Source organism: Callospermophilus lateralis, chromosome 6, assembly GCF_048772815.1.
Source record: "Callospermophilus lateralis isolate mCalLat2 chromosome 6, mCalLat2.hap1, whole genome shotgun sequence".
NCBI lineage: Eukaryota > Metazoa > Chordata > Mammalia > Rodentia > Sciuridae > Callospermophilus > Callospermophilus lateralis.
In genome coordinates, this window is record NC_135310.1 from 117231218 (window position 1) to 117249304 (window position 18087).

The window sequence follows — 18087 nt, forward strand, 5'->3', positions numbered from 1 at the left end:
ACATGCATGAGGGTTCATCCAGGGATAAGGAGATGGTGGAGCACAAGGCTCTTGTTTTAAGGAACGAGGTGGGAGCAGCCTGCCCAGGTCCTTGCACACTAACTTGGAGAACCCTGCTGCTTAAAATGTTAGTTTTTTTGAGATGGGGTCTTTGTGTTGTCCAGGCTGGGGCTGAACTGGGCTCAAGTGACTGCCTGCCTCAGCCCCCCTGGGACTACAGGTGTGAACCACTGCACCCTGCTGAGAACCTGGGTGTTTCACCAGCAGGTGATGGAATGTTCGGGCTTTTAGGCAGAGGAGCTGGTGGGCAAGCAGGTGTGGAAGACAGGCTGAAGGGGCCAAAACGAGACAGAAAAATCTGCTTTGCCATTTTGGCAATTCAGACCTGACCAGGGAGTCAAAAGAACAGAGAGGAAGAAACAGATTCCAAAAAGATTTGAGACATAAAATCATGAGTGTTGTAGTTGACACAGAAAAATGAGAAAAGAAAATTATAGATAATTCTTAGCATTTCTGAATTTGGTGACAGGAAATATAGCCAATTGAGAGAAAAGGGTTGCTAGGTGAGGGAAGAAGAGGAGATAAACAGGTTGGAGAGCTGAGGGGTAGCAAATATTGCCAGTTTTTCTTCAAATTATTCCTTCTTACCTCCTTGTTAATCAGCTCCCCAAGAGTATTTAATAGGACCCTTAGGTACTGGCCACCTGGGCACTAATATCATGTACAGTTTGGGGATGTATTCTTAAATGGAAGGAGTATACTTTTTTCCTTTGTTCTCTGTGTTGGCTGGAATACAGGTACAGTGGCTGGAGCACAAGCGGTCCCTTGGATCATGAGAAAGAAACCACATGGCTACATATGGCAGAACAAGAAAAGAGAGGAGTCTAGATCCCTGATATCTTGGATCAGCATTTAAGTCCTAGACTACTTTCCTCTGGACTTTTAACGTGAAAGAAATAAACTTTCCTATCTTAGTTACAGCACTGTTATCTGGGATCCTCTGTTGTGTGTAAATGTGCTAATCCTAACCCATCCCCTTTGAGATATGTGGGTGGAAGTGACACACAGGGAACTGGACAGAGTCACAGATCTGAGAAGGACTTCCCTCCTGGGAATTCCACTGCTATCCTGCTTCTAAATAAAACCTGCAGTGAAAAACCCACTATGCTACCACATCTGAAAAGTTCTTTCACAACTGGTCTCACATTTTGCCTTGAAAGAAACTAACCAGGCATCATTCCTCTTCTAAAACCAGGACACATCATGAGCTCTGCTCTCTGCACACCACTTAGCAGTTACTGTTAAGTAGTTTATTTTGATGATGACCTCACTAACAATCATATGGGCTCTTAATATGTTCAGAGCTGGATCAATAACACACCTAAGCCCAAATGCTCAGAGGTGAGACTCTAGAGGTATACCACAGACTCACAGATCCAGTCCAGAGACTCTCTCTTCACCATGACCCTCTAGCATTTCACCAGTGAACTTGGGCACAGCTGATTCATCTGCAGAGGAGTCACTTTCACAGAAGCGGCTGCCTTCTGCAGATGGAGAAGCTGCCTGGGGGCCAGGCTACAGACTTCCCTCCCAACTTCCTCAAAAGGGAGACACCAGATCTCCCCGTTTTCAACTATTTTACAACAAACATGATAAAAGTGATAGAGGTTGTAGAGAATGGACAGGGAAAGCGATGAGAGAGACCAAACAATGTCCTGGGCACATAGATCCTGTAGCTCTATTGGGGCCGATTCCCCACGCCATGGTCACTGGAATGGGGCAGTGGAGTGACATCTGCACAGAATAACAGGGCGGCTGTACGGTGTTCCATGGGGAAGGACAGCCAAGGCCTCCTGCAGCAGGGAGGGTCACATCAGAGGGGTCAAAGCAAAAAGCCTTGTATACCAGCTGCCTTATCAGGACGTGGTGCCATTAGAGACGTGGAGAAAAGCAGCAATATTACCGAACAACAGAACCATTGTTGAAGACAGCAAACAATGTTGTACTTCTGTTAAGAAAGGCCTTGAGAAGAAATCCTACTGACTTCACACACAGTAGAATGCTTGCCCAGCATGTGTAAGGCCCTGGGTTCAATCCCTAGAACTAAAAAAGCAAAACCAAATAACAAAACAAAAATCTTAATTTATGTCTATCGACTGATAAGTAGATAAATTTAAGGTATAGCATATCATCATCATGAAATATTTGGCCACAAAAAGGAATGAAGTATTAATACATGTCACAACGTGGCAAGTCCACAGAGACAGCTGGTGGCTTAGTCTTTTGGGGGCTGTGGGGGAGTAGTGGGTGGTGCTGGGGATTGAACCCAAGGGCTCACACACGCTAGGCAAGCATTTTACCAATGAGTTACAGCCTCAGCCCCAGGGTTTCTTTTTGAAGTGATAAAATGTTCTAAAATTGATTGTGTGGTTATACAATTCTGTAAATGCACTAAAAACTACTGAAATGTACACTTTTAATGGATGAATTATATGGTATATGAATTATATATCTCAATAAAGCTAGCAAAGAACCCCCATAAAATTTAATTTAAAAATTACTACAACTCCAATAAAAATTCTACAGGGTCCCCCACCTCCTAAACTTGACAAACTGATTCTAAAGTTCCTCTGAATGGACTTGGAGGACATTTTACTAAATGAAATAAGCTATTTACAGATGGACAAATACTAATGATTGCACTAAGAAAGCAGCTGGAACAAGCCAAGCTCACAGAAACAGAGGAAAGAATAGTGGTTGCCAGGGGCAAGGAAACAGGCAGTTGCCATATTGTGGGTACAAAGTTTCAGTCATGCAAGATGAATACTTTCTACAGATCTGCTGTGTAACACCATACCCACAGTTGACAATACTCTATTGTGTATGTCAAAATTCATTAAGAAGGCAGGGAGTGGTGACACATTCCTATAATCCCAGCAATTTGAGAGGCTGAGGTAGAAGAACATAAATTTATCTGAGACTCTATCTCAAAATCTAAAAAAAAAAAAAATCTTCAAGAAGGTAGACTTCATGCCAGGCACTGTGGCACTGTAATCCCAGAAGGAAGATAACAAGTTCAAAGCCAGCCTCAGCAACTTAGTGAGACCCTATCTTAAAATAAAAAACAAAAAAGGATGTGGCTCAGTGGTTAAGTGCCTCTGGGTTCAATCCCCTGCTACCAAAAAAAAAAAAAAAAAAAAGAGAGAGAGAGAGAGAGACAGACTTATGTTAAATGTTCTTATCACAGTAAAATTTTAAAAAGATAAAAATAAGTAATTAAAAAGTTCATCTGAAAGAAGATCCAAGACAATTTTCAAAAAAGGATGAGAGTAGAGCCAGGTGCAGTGGTGCACACCTGTAATCCCAGCAACTTAGGGGCTGAGGCAAGAGGATTACAAGTGTAAGGCCAGCCTTTACAACTTAGCAAGACCCTGTCTCAAAATTAAAAATTAAAAAGGGCTGAAGATATAGCTCAGTGGTTGAATGCCCCTGGGTTCAATTCCCAGCACAACAACAAAAAGGATGAGACTAGTTGGATTTAAACACACACACACACACACCACATGATAAAATAAACCCAGCTCTCTCTGCTGACTGATCATCATGGGAGCGGCATCCCTTTGCCACACTCTTCGGTCATGATGTCCTGCCTCACTTTGAGCCCCAAGGAATGGAGCCAGCCACTTAGGAACTGAAACCTCTAAAACCATGAGCTGCCCCCAAAACCTTTCCTCATCTACAGTTGTTCTAAATGGGTCTTTTAGTCACAGCAGTGAAAAGCTGACTATAACAGAAATTGGTAGCTAGAAGTGGGGTTGTTGCTGTGACTAACCTGACCTTGTGGTTCATAAGTTTTTGGAGCATTTTGGAATTGGTGGGAGGAATTTTGAGATGCTTAGCAGTGCAAGCTGGAAATGCTTTAGACTGTTGTAAGTGGTGATAAACCCATCCCTGGCTTTTCCTAACCAGATAACAACCCTCTCTGAAGCTCTAATGACTCTCATAAATTCTGATGTTGGAGCCAGCTAAAATATTAACTAGGGTTTGTGTTATGCTTGTCAAAATTTTGTTATCTGTAAGTTCTCAAACCCCCCTTTGTATAACTTTCTGTGCTATAAAGCTGTTCTCCTAGAGAGCTGCAGGGCTGTCTTCTGTTCCCGCGATTTTTGGGAGACACATTGGCAGATGGAAATTATAAGCTTGCTTTAATTTGATTTCAATTGGAGTCAGTGGTCTTTTCTTTGTATCGTGGTCTAACAGCGGAGCTTAATGGCCGATTCTGGTGGGAGCTCAGAAGATTAGAATGGCAATAGGACCAAGGACAGGGAAGAGAAGGATCAAGAGGGTTCAGAGGAGGGCTGTAATGGAATTTGGAGTAAAGGCCATTTGTGTTATGTTCTGCTTAAGAAGGTATCTGCATTTTGCCCTCCTGAGACTTTCTGTGAGGCTGATTTTAAAAGCAATGAACTTCTTAATCTGGCAGAAGAAATTCCTAGGAAGCATAGCATTCAGGAAGTGGCATGGATAGTGCTGGTGGCTTTTAGTCAAATTTATTGTGATAATCAGGAGCAGAAAGATTTAAAAACCATGAACTTGAATGATGAGAGTAAAACTAGGGCTAAGGAAGTTGTAATTGTTAAAGACAGTACTGCCACTAAAGAAATGCTAAAGACTTTGCCCAGAGTCAAAGAGAAAGATGGCTTGAGGGCATCTCAGGAGCTGGCAAGACCACACCCAACTCAAGTTCAAGGGAATAAAAGTGAAAATTCTCGAGACCAGTGGGGCGCCCCTTCTTGCACAAGGGGGTCTAGGAAATTTTTTCAACATGTTCAGACACTCAGCGGCTACTGCAGCCAGGGTCCCTGGAGGCTGGGCTACTGCTCAAGTTGGCAGCAGACCTCGGTGTCAACGTGATGCTGGTTCTGCAGGAATGCAGGATGCTGGAGTCAGGGGGTCATGGAGGCTTCTACCAAGATTTCAAAGGAAGGCCTGGCAGGCCAAGCAGAGTACAGCAGGGTCTGCGTCCCTGCAGGCACCCCCTGAGAAATCAAAGTGCGCAGATGTGAGGAGAAAAGCTGAAGCTAAAGTGGACATCCCCGAGATTAAGACATGCCAGTAACGTGCTAATAATCGTCCTAAGAAAGCTGCAGGAATAGAACAGAGATAAGCCAAAAGAAAGGCCACTTGGGCTACAACAAACAAGCTCTTTGGAGAAGACATCATGCCATGTGCTGCAGATGCTGGATACAAAACTGCAGGACCTGTTTGCCCTGCTGGATTTCAGTCTTGCTTTGGTCCTATCCCTTTTTTCTATGTGCCTCATTTTGTGAATGAAAATGTTTACTCTGTACCATTATATATTGGATACTTGTAAATTGTTTTTTAATTTTATAGGAGCTCACAATGTGAGATTGCCTTGAGCCTCAGAGAAGACTTTGGACTCGAAATTTGAGCAATCTTAGAACTATTAAAACTATGGGGACTCTTGGGAATAGACTATATATATTTTGCATTTTAGATAAGTATGAGCTTATGCAAGAAGGTTCAGAGAATAAATGATTGGGTTGTGAGAGCCTTAGGTCAATCAGTGAATTGATACCCTGATGGGATTAAGGGTGGTAACTGAAGGCTGGTAGGGTATGTTTGGAGGAGGTGGGGCACTGGGAGCCAAGATCCTGCCTCACCTTGAGCCCTGAGGAATGGAGTCAGCCACTTAATGGACTAAGACCTCCGAAACCATGAGCCCCTAAATAAACTTTTCCTCCTCTACAGTTGTTCTGGTAAGGTCTTTAAGTTGCAGCAGCAAAAAAGCTGATTAAAAACAATGCAAAACAATAAATACGTGTGCTACCACACTAGGCTATTAAAAATTAAAAAATAAAAAAACAAATAAATAAATCCAAGCCCTGTGGTACTTGGATTTTAATAAATTTATAATATATTATAAATACTATAAACAAATATTTTGTATCAATGAAAAAACAATGTACTATTTATTAATGGTATTGAAACAACTAGTCCTCCAATCAGAATAGTCCCAACTCCTGCCACATAAGAAAATAAATGATTAATGGACATTTTAAAAGCTAAATGTAAAAATGATACCACAGGAGTATCAGAAGAAAACATTGCAGAGTATTTTTACAATCTTGGAGTGAGGAAGAAAAGATTTCCTAAGCAATCCAAATCTTCATCATAGTGTGGCTCCACAGACAGGGCCCACTGTTGTCTTCTTTAGTCACTAGTCCCTGGCACCTAGTAAGAATTCAATAAATACCTGCTGAATGGACAGAGCTGACTATATAAAAATTAGTAAGTTCCATATAAGAAGACACAATAAACAAAATTTAGAGATAAATGATGGCCAGGGGAAAAATATTAGGTTGAACCATCAAAATTCTCATGTAGGGAAGGGAAAAATAATTGAGTATTACCGGGCTGGGGATGTGGCTCAAGCGGTAGCGCGCTTGCCTGGCATGCGTGCGGCCCGGGTTCGATCCTCAGCACCACATACAAACAAAGATGTTGTGTCCACCGAGAACTAAAAAAATAAATAAATATTAAAATTCTCTCTCTCTCTCTCCCTCTCTGTCTCTCTCTCACTCTCTCTTTAAAAAAAAAAAAATTGAGTATTACCAACTTCATGATGCCTCCACCACCAACACACACACACACACACACACACACACACACACACATACACACATTTTGTTTTTTGGTTTGGTGATACTGGGGATTGAAACCAGGGCACAGTACATGCTAGGCAAGAACTCCACCAATGAGCTATATACCCAGCCCTTTTTATCTTTTGAGAAGACAGTCTCGATAAGTTGTCCAGGTTAGCCTTAACCTTATGATCCTCCTTCCTCAGTCTCCCGAGTCACTAGGATAGGGAAGTATGCCACCATGCATGGCCTCAACTTTTTTTTTTTTTTTTAACTACTTTGGATCAGAGAATGTTGTAGGGAGAGCCTTTAGATGTGCAAGGACAAAGATCTCAGTTGAGATATCCCCAAGTCAAATAGCAAGAATTAAGGTTTTTTTTTTTTTTTTTTGAGAGAGAGATAGAGAAAGAGAGAGAATTTTTTTTAATATTTATTTTTTAGTTTTCGGTGGACACAACATCTTTGTTTGTATGTGGTGCTAAGGATCGAACCCGGGCTGCATGCCAGGCAAGCGCACCACCTTGAGCCACATCCCCAGCCCAAGAATTAAGTATTAAGGTCAGAAAATCCAGATTTGAATTTGGGAATCTCTTTAAATCTCTGATCCTTGGATTTTTCTTCTGTAAAGCAGGTTGGTACATCTACCTTAAAGAGATATTTGGTTCTACTAAATAAAATCAGGTTTGTCAAGGTACTTTAGAAAAGTAAGGTGATTTAAAAATCAGGATGCTATTACTGCTTGGGGTGGCAAGGCCCTAGGGTGAAAAACAAGGGCTAAAGCGACAAATTCCTTAGGTGAAGAAAGATGGATGGGAACTGAGAGATTCAAAAAGCTTTATCAACCAACTATATAACACATGGACCTAATCTGGACTCTATTCAATCTGTTGAATAAATTTATAAGAACTGGGAACTTATGGACACTGGTTGTACATTAGATTATATTAAAGAGCTATTATTACTTTTTAGATGTATTATGGTTGTGTTTCCTTGTCTTATTGTTTGCATTATGGCTGTGTTTCCTTGTCTTATTGTTTCAAAATAATTTACAAGGTGAAGTGGCAGAGAATTGGCAAAAGTGTTGATGAATAAAATACTGCTAGAGTTGGGGGATGGATATAGTGGGTATAAAATATGATTTTTTTCCTATGTTTACATGTATTTGAAATTTAGCATGATTAGATATTTTGGGCCCCTCTTTCTAGGTCAGGAGGTCCTGAAGACCATGAGAGATGAGCTGCAGAAGCGAGACTATGCAGGCTGGCCTAGACTGGCCCTTCGGGAAAGCAGAAAGGCCCACCCTGAGCAGATGCCACAGGTCAGCAATGGCTTCCTTCGTTGACAGGTGCAGCTGATTGTCAAATACTAGGATCAGAAATCAGTTCTATCTATCACAGAAAGGCAGGAGCTTCATGGAACAGATGGGGTTGAGGTAGGAGCGAGATGGGCATTCTTGGAAAGTAAAGGGAAGCTTAGTAGAAAATACAAAAGATTGGTTAACAAGGTAATTAAATATCCAATCAGAACTATAGCTATATGTGTGAATGCATGACCAATGTGATTCTGCAACCTGTGCACTCAGAAAAATGAGATATTATATCCCATCTGATTCAAATGTATGATATGTCAAGGTCATTGTAAAAAAAAAAAGTCACTGGGCATATCAGCAGATAAATAAAGCTCAAGAGACATAAAAAAAACCAAAACTATAGCTGTGTTCTTAGCATGAAAGAGGAAGAAAAGAGGGAGAGAGGGAGACGAGGGAGAAAAGGTAAAAGAAGGAAGAGCAGGAAAGAGGAAGAAGAAGAAAGCAATGACTATTACAAAAAACAATCCCCAAATTCCAATAAATCAGCTAAACTACTTTCTTTTTTTGCTCCTGGGTATTGGATCCAGGGGTGCTTTAACACTGAAATCCCCAGCCCTATTTATTTTTTATTTTTGAGATAGGGGCTCATTAAGTTGCTGAGGTTGGCCTTGAACTTGTGATTCTCCTGCCTCAGCCTCTCAAGTCACTAGGATTATAGGCAGGCACCACCATGACAGACTTGAACTACTTTCCTAATACAGTTAAAAACACAGTAAAATTAAGTTGCCTCCTAAAGTTGACCTATTATTCAGGGAGTGATAAAGTGCTCTAGAAAAGGCTTTCTTATGTTTCTGGAAGCTAAATTTTAACTAGTTGTGCTCTCTTCTTAGGATCACCTGAAAGAGTGGACAAGAATGACCTTCCACCCTCACTCCCAGTTCTGTGCGTGTGTGCGCGCACGCGCACGCGCATGCACACGTTTGTAGAACTGAGGACTGAACCCAGGGGTACTCCACCACTGAGGCTATAACTCCAGCCCCTTTTATTTTATTTTATTTTTTTGAGAAAGTACCTCACTAACCTGCTGAGTCTGGCCTTCAACTTGAAATCCTCCTGCCTCAGCCTCCTGAGTAGCTGCTGTTACAGGTGTGTGCCACAATACCAGGCCTTACCACCAGTTCTACCTTGGCTGCTGCTATTTAAGCAAAAGAAGGGATGATATTCCGTTGACTTAACTTTTTGAGACTGTCTCATCAAAGACCATCCTTTTGTTTCCCTTCAGAAAACCTGAACTGGATGGACCTATTCCTCCAAAGCCCCAAATAACTCATCACCCCAGAGCCTAAAGTAAAAGGTTCTAATTCTGGCTCTGCCACCAGTAAGTAGGCAGAAGCCCTCAGAACACACCTGTGAAATGAGGGCCTACAGGGGATGATTTTCCAAGTCCCTTTCCACATTCTTATTCCTACATGAGCTTCTCTTGCCCTGACTAAGGAAACAAAGCCTCCGTGTCCCGTGAACCTCTAAGCACAAGTCATCAAGGAAACCAAAGAGGAGAAACAAGATCCTCAACTCCTTTCAAGACTCTGCTTCATTTAGGGGGGACCATGAGAAAGCCCGATTGCAACCATAATTCACCCACTCTCCAAAGTGAGGGGAACCCAGTGGGGCAAAGGTGAAGGAGGAGGCTTAGGAATCAAGGTCCTGGGGTTCTCCCTGGCCCAACTTGTCTCCTCCAATACAAGCTGGATTCTCATACCCCAACTTCTTGTCCCCTACTTGTCCATATCCTGCTCCTAAGATCTAGCACATGAACTGAAGTGTCAAGGCCTGATGCACAACCCAAAATGCCAACACTATGGACGGGAGCCTGTGTCTGAGTTCAAAGTAATCCTAAAACAACCTCACATAAGCCATCAGACCATTTTGTTCGTGGCAGAACATAAATACATCACCTTTTTCATTCTTGTGACAAAACAGGTCTTTTGAGGTGAGACCTGTGATCATCTCAAGAGATGAATCCCAGGCTGGTACCACTGTTAAACATTCCAAAGCCACTATCTGTGTTTTTTAGCAGGACATACTGGCTGCACTCTTGGGAGAAACAAACAAACAGATAGCAGATGAGAAAGAGTGACAGCTCGTTCAGCTCGGTGCTCGTGCTTCTTACCCACATATTCTGAGAGGAAGACGACAAAGAACGGAGTGACCAGGTCATTAATTCCCTGGACATACCCACTGGCAGGGTGTCGGATGGCCCAAATAAATAGAATTCTTTCAAAGATCTAGGAAAATGAGAAAGAAAGAAGACGCGAGTGTTAAATCACGGGGACACACTCCCGCCCTCCACTTACCTACCACACAGTTTATCTTGGGATTGGCGTAGAATTTGGGAGGAAATTTTTACATTCTGTGGGACAAAGGAAGATATAAATGCAGAGTTTCTAATGCACTAATTGTTTTTAAGGTAATTATTGCCCTTTATCTTTTCAGTATCTGGTTCCTGTGACATAAAATTGAGAAATGGATAGCATAGTGACACAAATGACTTAGAAACAGGCTCACTATGGATGTCACTAATTCAAGCCAGCACATTCTCATTTCTGGATGCTGCTTCTCTATTTCCAGGATCAAGATGTCAGAGCATTATAGTCTGATACCTTTCTCTAAATCTTTTTTGGTCATCACAGAAATTAAAGAGGAAATACCTTCTCCACCGCCCCCTCACCCTGCTGAGAAGGAAGGAGATCTAGATTTAGCTCCATTCTTGCCTGACTAGGAACAAGTGACAGACTATACATGCAGGAAGTCCCTTCTTATATCAGGATGCAACCCAGACATCTGCTAGAAGGAAGTCAAAGAAATCAAATTCTACGGACTCACACAGCTGGGACTTTGAAAAAGAGAAAACTGCTGGGGGTCCCCATAGGAGAACCTCTGGGGTAAAGTATATTGGTCACAAGAAGCCATATGTCTAAGCCGGGGATACAGAAAACATCTTTACAGCCCCTTATCAGAGTCCTGCCCCGTCCAATTCAACTAGATTCTCCTCTGCTTGCATTAGGCCCTCAGGGCTTCTCCTCCCTATTTTCTCCATCTGAAGACACCCGATGTCTGGCTTCGTCCTGTTGATCACGATTCCTGGGTCAGACACATTCTTGAGAATGTTTTTTTGACTGGGCTGCCACACCCGAGGAATGGCAGAGGTGACAGTGTGTGCAGGTGGGGAAGGAGTTCAGAGGCCTCCCTAGCACACACACTCTGTGGGGTTCCAACCAGCTAGCTCTGGGGTCAGTCCTAAGCAGGCAAGGAGACCAAGAAAAAGGAAATGGTTATATGGTTTTGGAGATGGTTATTTAATATAGGAAAACATCTACAGACACAATAAAGGCTGTTTCTCAGCCCCTATGTCGGATGGTGGGGTCAGAGAGGGCTGAGAAACAGCCTACATGCAGTGAACAAAGCCCTGTCAGGAAGTGAGTGGCCCTCTGCCTGCACTGCACTCACCCCCTTGCTGTCTGTGGTGTGGGGAAGGGGGTGGGGCACTCGTTTATATCAGGCCCAGCACTAATGGGAGCCTTCTTGCAAAATGACCTCTCGCCTTTCTTGAAAATACAGCTCGAGCTAGACCAAAATTATTTCAGAAAATCTCAAGAATTCTCTGCCCCTCTTTGCTTCCCTGCACCTCTGTGGCCTTTGTCTGTCTGGACACCTTTTTAACAAAGCTCCTCCAGGGGCTGGAGTGTGGCTCAGCGGTACAGCACTTGCCTGTCCCCAGGGCAGTCTTTCTTGGGGCCTTCCCAGGGTTTCTATGCCACAATACTGGGCCCTTGTGAATGAATACACAGATCCTTGGTGACTGGCTTTTACAATGGCCAAGTGCATGGAGACCTGTAGTAATGCCTCCGTAGGAAGGATGGGACAATGCACACACACCCACACTGTACGAGCAAAAGCATCTGAAGGGCATCAAACCTGGAGACCGGGGAGAACTTGGGATCTGCGCTACAGGAAAAGACGTGGGATCCTGCCCTACAGACAGAAGGGGACAGGATAACCCCTGAAGGTATCCTTTCAGCTCCTCTGCTAGTGTGAGTGGTTCTGACTTACTTTTGAGAGAGTTCTCAATTATCTTTCAGGTTTACAAAGCAAACCTTTCAGTATTCAGTGTTGCTTACTTCTTGCTTCTTGGTTGGGGTTTTTACTCTGCCTAAGCCCATATCATGAAAAGGTGATTTGAGAAAAAAGACAAAGCTGGGCCTGGGGGGTGCACACCTGCAATCCCAGCAACTCAGAAGTTGAGATAGGAAGATCTCAAGTTGGAGGCCATCCTGGGCAATTTAGTAAAATGAAAAGGGCTGGGGGTGTAGCTCAATGGTAAAGTGCTTCCCAACTTGCATGTGGCCTTGAATTCAATCCCCAGCATCTCAAAAAACACAACAAAAATAACAAACAAACACACACACAAAAAAAAAAAAAAAAAAGAAAAAGAAAAAGAAAAAGAAAGAAAGAAAAAGAAAAAGAAAGAAACTGTGAAGAATAAAGTTTGAATTTCCATTTTCATTTTCAGATTCCACACTAGGAAAGCCTTTTGAACAACTACTTTCCCATCTCCAAGGTTAGAGTAAGCTTGCACAAAGAAAGGATAAGTATCTGAATATCATCCAGTTAAAATAAGGAATAAGCAGGGTTAGCCAGGCACACGCATCCTGAGACTCGGAGGCTGAGGCAGAACTGCAAGTTCAAGGCCAGCCTCCACAACGTGGCAAGACCCTGTCTCAAAACAAAAAATAAAGAAAGGACTGGGGATGTAGTTCAGTAGTAAAGTGTCCCTGGGCTCAATCCCCAGGACTGCAAAAAAAAAAAAAAAAAAAGGAACAAGCAGGGTTAAGTAGTAGGAAGCTAAATGCTAAGTGCCTAAAAGGAATTCCAAATGTTTTCAGCTTTTTTTTTTTTTTTTTAATTGGTTGTTCTTGGTTAAACATGACAGTAGAATCCATTTTGATAAAATTATACAAGTATGGAATATGTTTTTAGCCTCTTTTGAATTGAATCTTCTAGGTAAAATAATGGTGTCAGCCTCAAAATATTCCTTATGATATTGGTAAGTCATGAGGAATCCCATCAGTAAAGACACTTATGTTTAAATAGAATCATGAATATTGTTCAAACAGAAATTATTTTTGAGCATTTTTACCATCATCCCTATTATGAGAGCTGAAATCAATTCAAAGAGCATTAGCATTCAGCGTCTTGGCTACTGCAAAGCTACAAAGGAAATTCCTGATCTCAAGGAGTTTATAGTTACCACTTGTGCCAAAAGATAACAGCCCTATTGACCTTCCATGTGCTTCATTAACTTGTTAGGTCTCAAAATATCACTATTAATTTCACTTCTGGGTTTAATTTCCGAAGAATTTAAAACAGGGACTAAAACAAACATTTGCACATATGTTCACTGCAGCATTATTCACAATAGCCAAAAGGAAGAAGCAACCCAGGTGTCCATCGATAATAAATAAATCAACAGCATGCATTACATACATGCAATTGAACATTATTCAGCCTTGAAAAAGGAAGGAAATTCTGACACATGTTACAACAAGAATGAGCCTTGAAAGACATTATACTAAGTGAATTGAGCCAGTCACAAAGGAAAAAACATTATATAATTTCACTTATTTGAGGGACCTAGAGTTGTCAAATTCAGAATGCAAGTTGCTAGGGAATGGGGGATTATTATTTAATGGGTAGTAAGTTTCAAACTGAGAAGATGAAAAAAGATCTGAAAATGGATGATGATGATGTTCACACATCCAGTAAATCACCGCCAGTGAACCGTCCACTAAAATGGCTAGGCACAATGGGCACACCTATGATCCTAGCTACTCGGGAGGCTAAGGCAGGAGGATGGAAAGTTCAAGGCCAGCCTGGGTAACTTAATGAGACCTTGTCTCAAAATAAAATTTAAAAAGGGCGGTGATATAGCTCAGCAGTAGAGCACTTGCCTACCAGCAAGGCCCTGGGTTCAACCCCTTATTGCCTCCCCACCCCAAAAAAGGCTAAAGTGGTACATTTTATGTTATATATGTGTTACTACAAATTAAAACAAAAACAACCATTACTTCTAGTTTGATAAAGTACAGCAAACCCAGAAATAGGAATTCTAAGATACGGGTTCTTTACCCTGTTACCAGGTAGCCCCCAAGACTCTTGAGTAAGTTCTTCTCCACTCACATTGATGAAGATCAAATGAGAACACATGAGAAAGTGCTCCGAAACAAAGCTTCACACGTGAACATAAGGTACTGTTGTGATGAGCTGCAGAACTGCAGCCAGGTGCCCTGGGCTATGGGGGAGAAGGACCAAAGAAGGGTAGGTAAATCCCTCACCTCCTGTACAAGTGGTTGCTGGAACAATGGAATGAGAGGATTCGTCCTTGGAATGTCAATGTGAATCTGAAAAAGAGAAGCCATATCCAAAAACACAAATGCCAATGTGTTCTTTTGACAAGTCATTTTCTTAAGAAATGGGAATCAAAGGAATAAGGGTTAGAGGCAGATTATCTTTAGAAAGAACTGATCAACACAGAAGAAAAGTCAGTTAAACCCTCCATTCTGTATGCAGTAGTTTCCGTGAGAGCAATAGTTCACTGAGCAGAAGGACACCTTCCCAAACAAGCCACTTACAACAAGCAACTGCTTCACAGCCTAAGGGAATCAGTGCTTTCCCCATTCTTTGGATTCTGATTCACTCTGGGAAGGCACTTATTTACCAAGTACAACCAAAGCGTGCACACCTCTCTCAGAAGCTAACTTGTCAACAGTTCTCTAGAACTAAAAGTAACTGTAAAAAACACGCTAGGACAGGGGAGCAGAGAAGGACTTGTTTATGAAATCTCGACACATGAGAAGTGAGGAAGGACCAGGAGCGCATGAAGTGGAACTGAAAATCTCACTTCTGTTACCAAAGAGGTCACTCGTGGTTGGTTTGGCCTTTAAGGACTTCCCAATGCCCTAGTTAGGATGACATCCTAAAGATGATGTCATCAGCATAGAGGCTACTTCAGTTCTTGGGGCTGGCCCACCACCCCTGGACTCCTCTTCTCCTTCTTTCACATGAGAAGCTGCCAACAGTCCTTTCTGCAGGCAATGCTGGAAGATTCCCTAATAGCGATGGCTCCTGCAGAAGGACAGGCAGCTGGAGGTGCTCACTGGGCACTACAGCTGCCAGAGGTGATGTCACAGTCCAGAGAGACTGGACACTCCTGAGTGAAGCTGTCTTTCCTCTCATGTTCCATAACACCCATCACTCACTCTGTGGTCTGTGGACCAGCAGCATCAGCGTTGCCAGGGAGCTTGTTGGAAGGGCAGGCCTCACTGAAGAGCCGCACTATCTCGTAGTCACCGGGTGGGGACTATGATTTAAGGTCCTAGGTGGTTTGCATGCACATTAAAGTTTGGGAAGCACTGTCACTGACCAGTGCTAAAAATGTTCCATCTATTTAAAATGGCTAAAATCAGAGCACTGAATGAAAAGCAGGAATTCTGGAAATAAATCTCATCCCTAATCTGTACACTAGAGCCTGAAGACCTGGAAAACCTCCACCTGAAATGTTACCAGGCGACACACCTAAGAACCCCAAAATAAGCAGAGGGGCAGCAGGCAAGGACCGTACCTGTCTGTAGGTATCCTGGTGATGCTCCTCGTTTCGAGAGTCGTAATACTGCTCAATGAAGCCAAAATACTCCTCCCGCTTCCGCTGCAGAGTCAGCTTCCTTCTCTCAGTGTTGGCGGGGAGGTAGCCCTATAGACAAGACTGCCCATCAGTGAGGACAGACATTGGCTGGACGAGTCCTTTATTTTTATTTTAGCCTGAGCAGTGGTTTGGAAACTATTAAAGGAACAGAAGGGAAACTGCTGAGAGGTCAAGAGCAAATCCCTTTTTGGTTTTGGCCACAGTGTTTGCCCTAGTTCAATGAGGTCCACATGTGGGCAGAAGAAACAGGGCCAGCTTTCTCCGAGTTCCTCAGTCCACTGGCCCCGTGCGGCGCTTGGAGCACGTACTGCTGGGGAGCACTCCATGGCTCCTGGAGTTGGCAGACTAGAGCAGTGTATGTAGGTCAGTGGGAGGGAACTAGACCGAGTCATGGCCTCTAAGGGCCACATGTGTGTAGGCCAGCACCTCTGGGAATCACAAGGAACTGGCAAGTTCTATGGTGCATCTCAGTAGTGTGCCAAGGCCCTTGGTACTGGTTACACACTCTTTTCCAGTGTACCATTCAGAATCGGCAGCTTAGGAAGCTGAATGGGATCGGTGACATGGCAGTTACAATGCCACACAGAACTTCTGGCAGCAGGCCCTTCCTAGCCCAAGCTCCAGGCCAACTCTCCTTCTCATCCTGGTCCCGATCCCACTCCCATTCTCTCATCTCCTTTTCCTCTTCTGCTCACCAGATCCACCCTGAGCAGCATCCAAACTTACTCAAAGTGGCAGAGGTGATGATTATGTGGTTGCAAAATTGGGCTGGGAGAGCAGCGAGGGAAGAGATACTTCCTGTTGAAGACATTCAGGCAATGCCTCCAGTCAATGCCTGGAGCGCGGGATGCTGGTTTGCTTGACTTTGAATATGCAACTGCACCTGGCACGGTGCCTGGCAAGCAGCAGGCCCTCAATAAATTTTAACTGGATGAATGAATGAAATCACAGGCTGAGCAAGTCCAAGTGTTCCTACTGCAGTGGCTGCCACAGTGCTCTGTGCTCAGGGGGAGTGAGACTAGTATGGCTGCAGAGGGAGACTCACTTACTAACCCACTTCACAGTAGCTGAGTGGGTTTTGACCACTTTTATTTTTCCTATTGAAAAAGAAGTGAAGCACAGGGAGTGTCAGGGCTTGCTCATGGGCATAAGGCACACACCTTAATTTTAGCGAGTTGGGTGGCCGAGGCAGGAGGATCACAAGTTTAAAGCTAGTCTCAGCAATTTAATGAGGCCCTAAGAGCTTAGTGAGACCTTGTCTCACAATAAAAATATAAAAAAGGGCTAGGGGCTTAGGTCAGTGGTAAATGCCCCCTAGGTTCAATTCCCAATTTTTTAAAAAAGCAAAGGTGGGATCACTCTGTCTTACTATATTCTGCTTCTCCGTTGTTAAGAAAGTGAGACTGTGACCACAGGAGCCAACTCATGCTTCTCTCCACATTTGGGAATACGACTATATTTCCACCCTGCACAAGTGAGAATAAACTCTCAAGAATGTGTCTTGCTGGGCACAATGGCACATGCCTATAATCCCAGCTACTAGGAAGGCTGAGACAGGAGGATTTCAAGTTTGAGGACAGCTTCAACAATTTAAATATAAGATAAAAAAAAATAACAGCTGGGCATGGTGGTGCATGACTGTAATCCCAGTGGCTCAGGAGGCTGAGATAAGATGGCAAGTTTGAGGCCAGCCTGAGCAATTTAGCAAGACCCTGTCTCAAAATAAAAAGAGCCAGGAGTGTGGCTTAGTGCTTAAGTGCCCCCAGGTTAAATCCCCAGTATCAATAAAATAAAATGAATAAAAATAAAGGACCAAGGATGTAGTTTAGTGGTAGAGTACCCTTGGGTTCAATCCCTAGTATCAAAAAAAAGAAAGAAAAAAAAAAAGAATGTATCTCTGTGCACAGAAATAGGACTGCAGCCCCACAGCTCTGTCACATCCAGTGGGACTAGAGAAGTCTATGGAGTAAGACCAACTTGTCCAGACTAACCTCATCAGGCAAGAAGGGCTGTGTGAGGCTCACGCTTCTCTACACAGTGGGTAGAACTCACCGACAGGAGTCTCCAGGTTACAGGTCGAACCTCCCTGGGAACCCCTGGCCAGCTACACTTCCTCAGTTCATCTGCAAACAGAAAACAGCCTTGTTGGATTAGGTCCTCCCACAAAGGCCCTAAAACAAACCTGGACCAGCGCTGCCTGACTCCTCCCACCATCCCAGTGAGCTCACCACCACCTGCCACCTACAAGCACAGGGAAGAGAACTGAAAAGAGCAGCAGAAAGCCACGGACACAGCCCTGCAGTAAACAGCTCAAAGACGAGAGTCAGAGGGGAACAGAGAGAACCGTGGGTGTG

General features: G+C 43.3%; 1 protein-coding gene across 3 annotated transcripts in view; it reads right to left on the reverse strand.

Moving 5' to 3' along the window:
• Positions 1-18087, reverse strand: part of Tbc1d22b (TBC1 domain family member 22B) — a 72558-nt gene that overhangs the window by 27460 nt on the left and 27011 nt on the right. For all 3 annotated transcript variants that reach the window (XM_076860189.1, XM_076860191.1, XM_076860190.1), the window contains exons 5-8: positions 17786-17856; positions 15653-15781; positions 14367-14432; positions 10145-10259 (exon numbers count right to left, since the gene is read on the reverse strand). In XM_076860189.1, coding sequence (XP_076716304.1) covers positions 10145-10259; positions 14367-14432; positions 15653-15781; positions 17786-17856 — 381 coding nt within the window. The remainder of the gene's footprint in view (positions 1-10144; positions 10260-14366; positions 14433-15652; positions 15782-17785; positions 17857-18087) is intronic.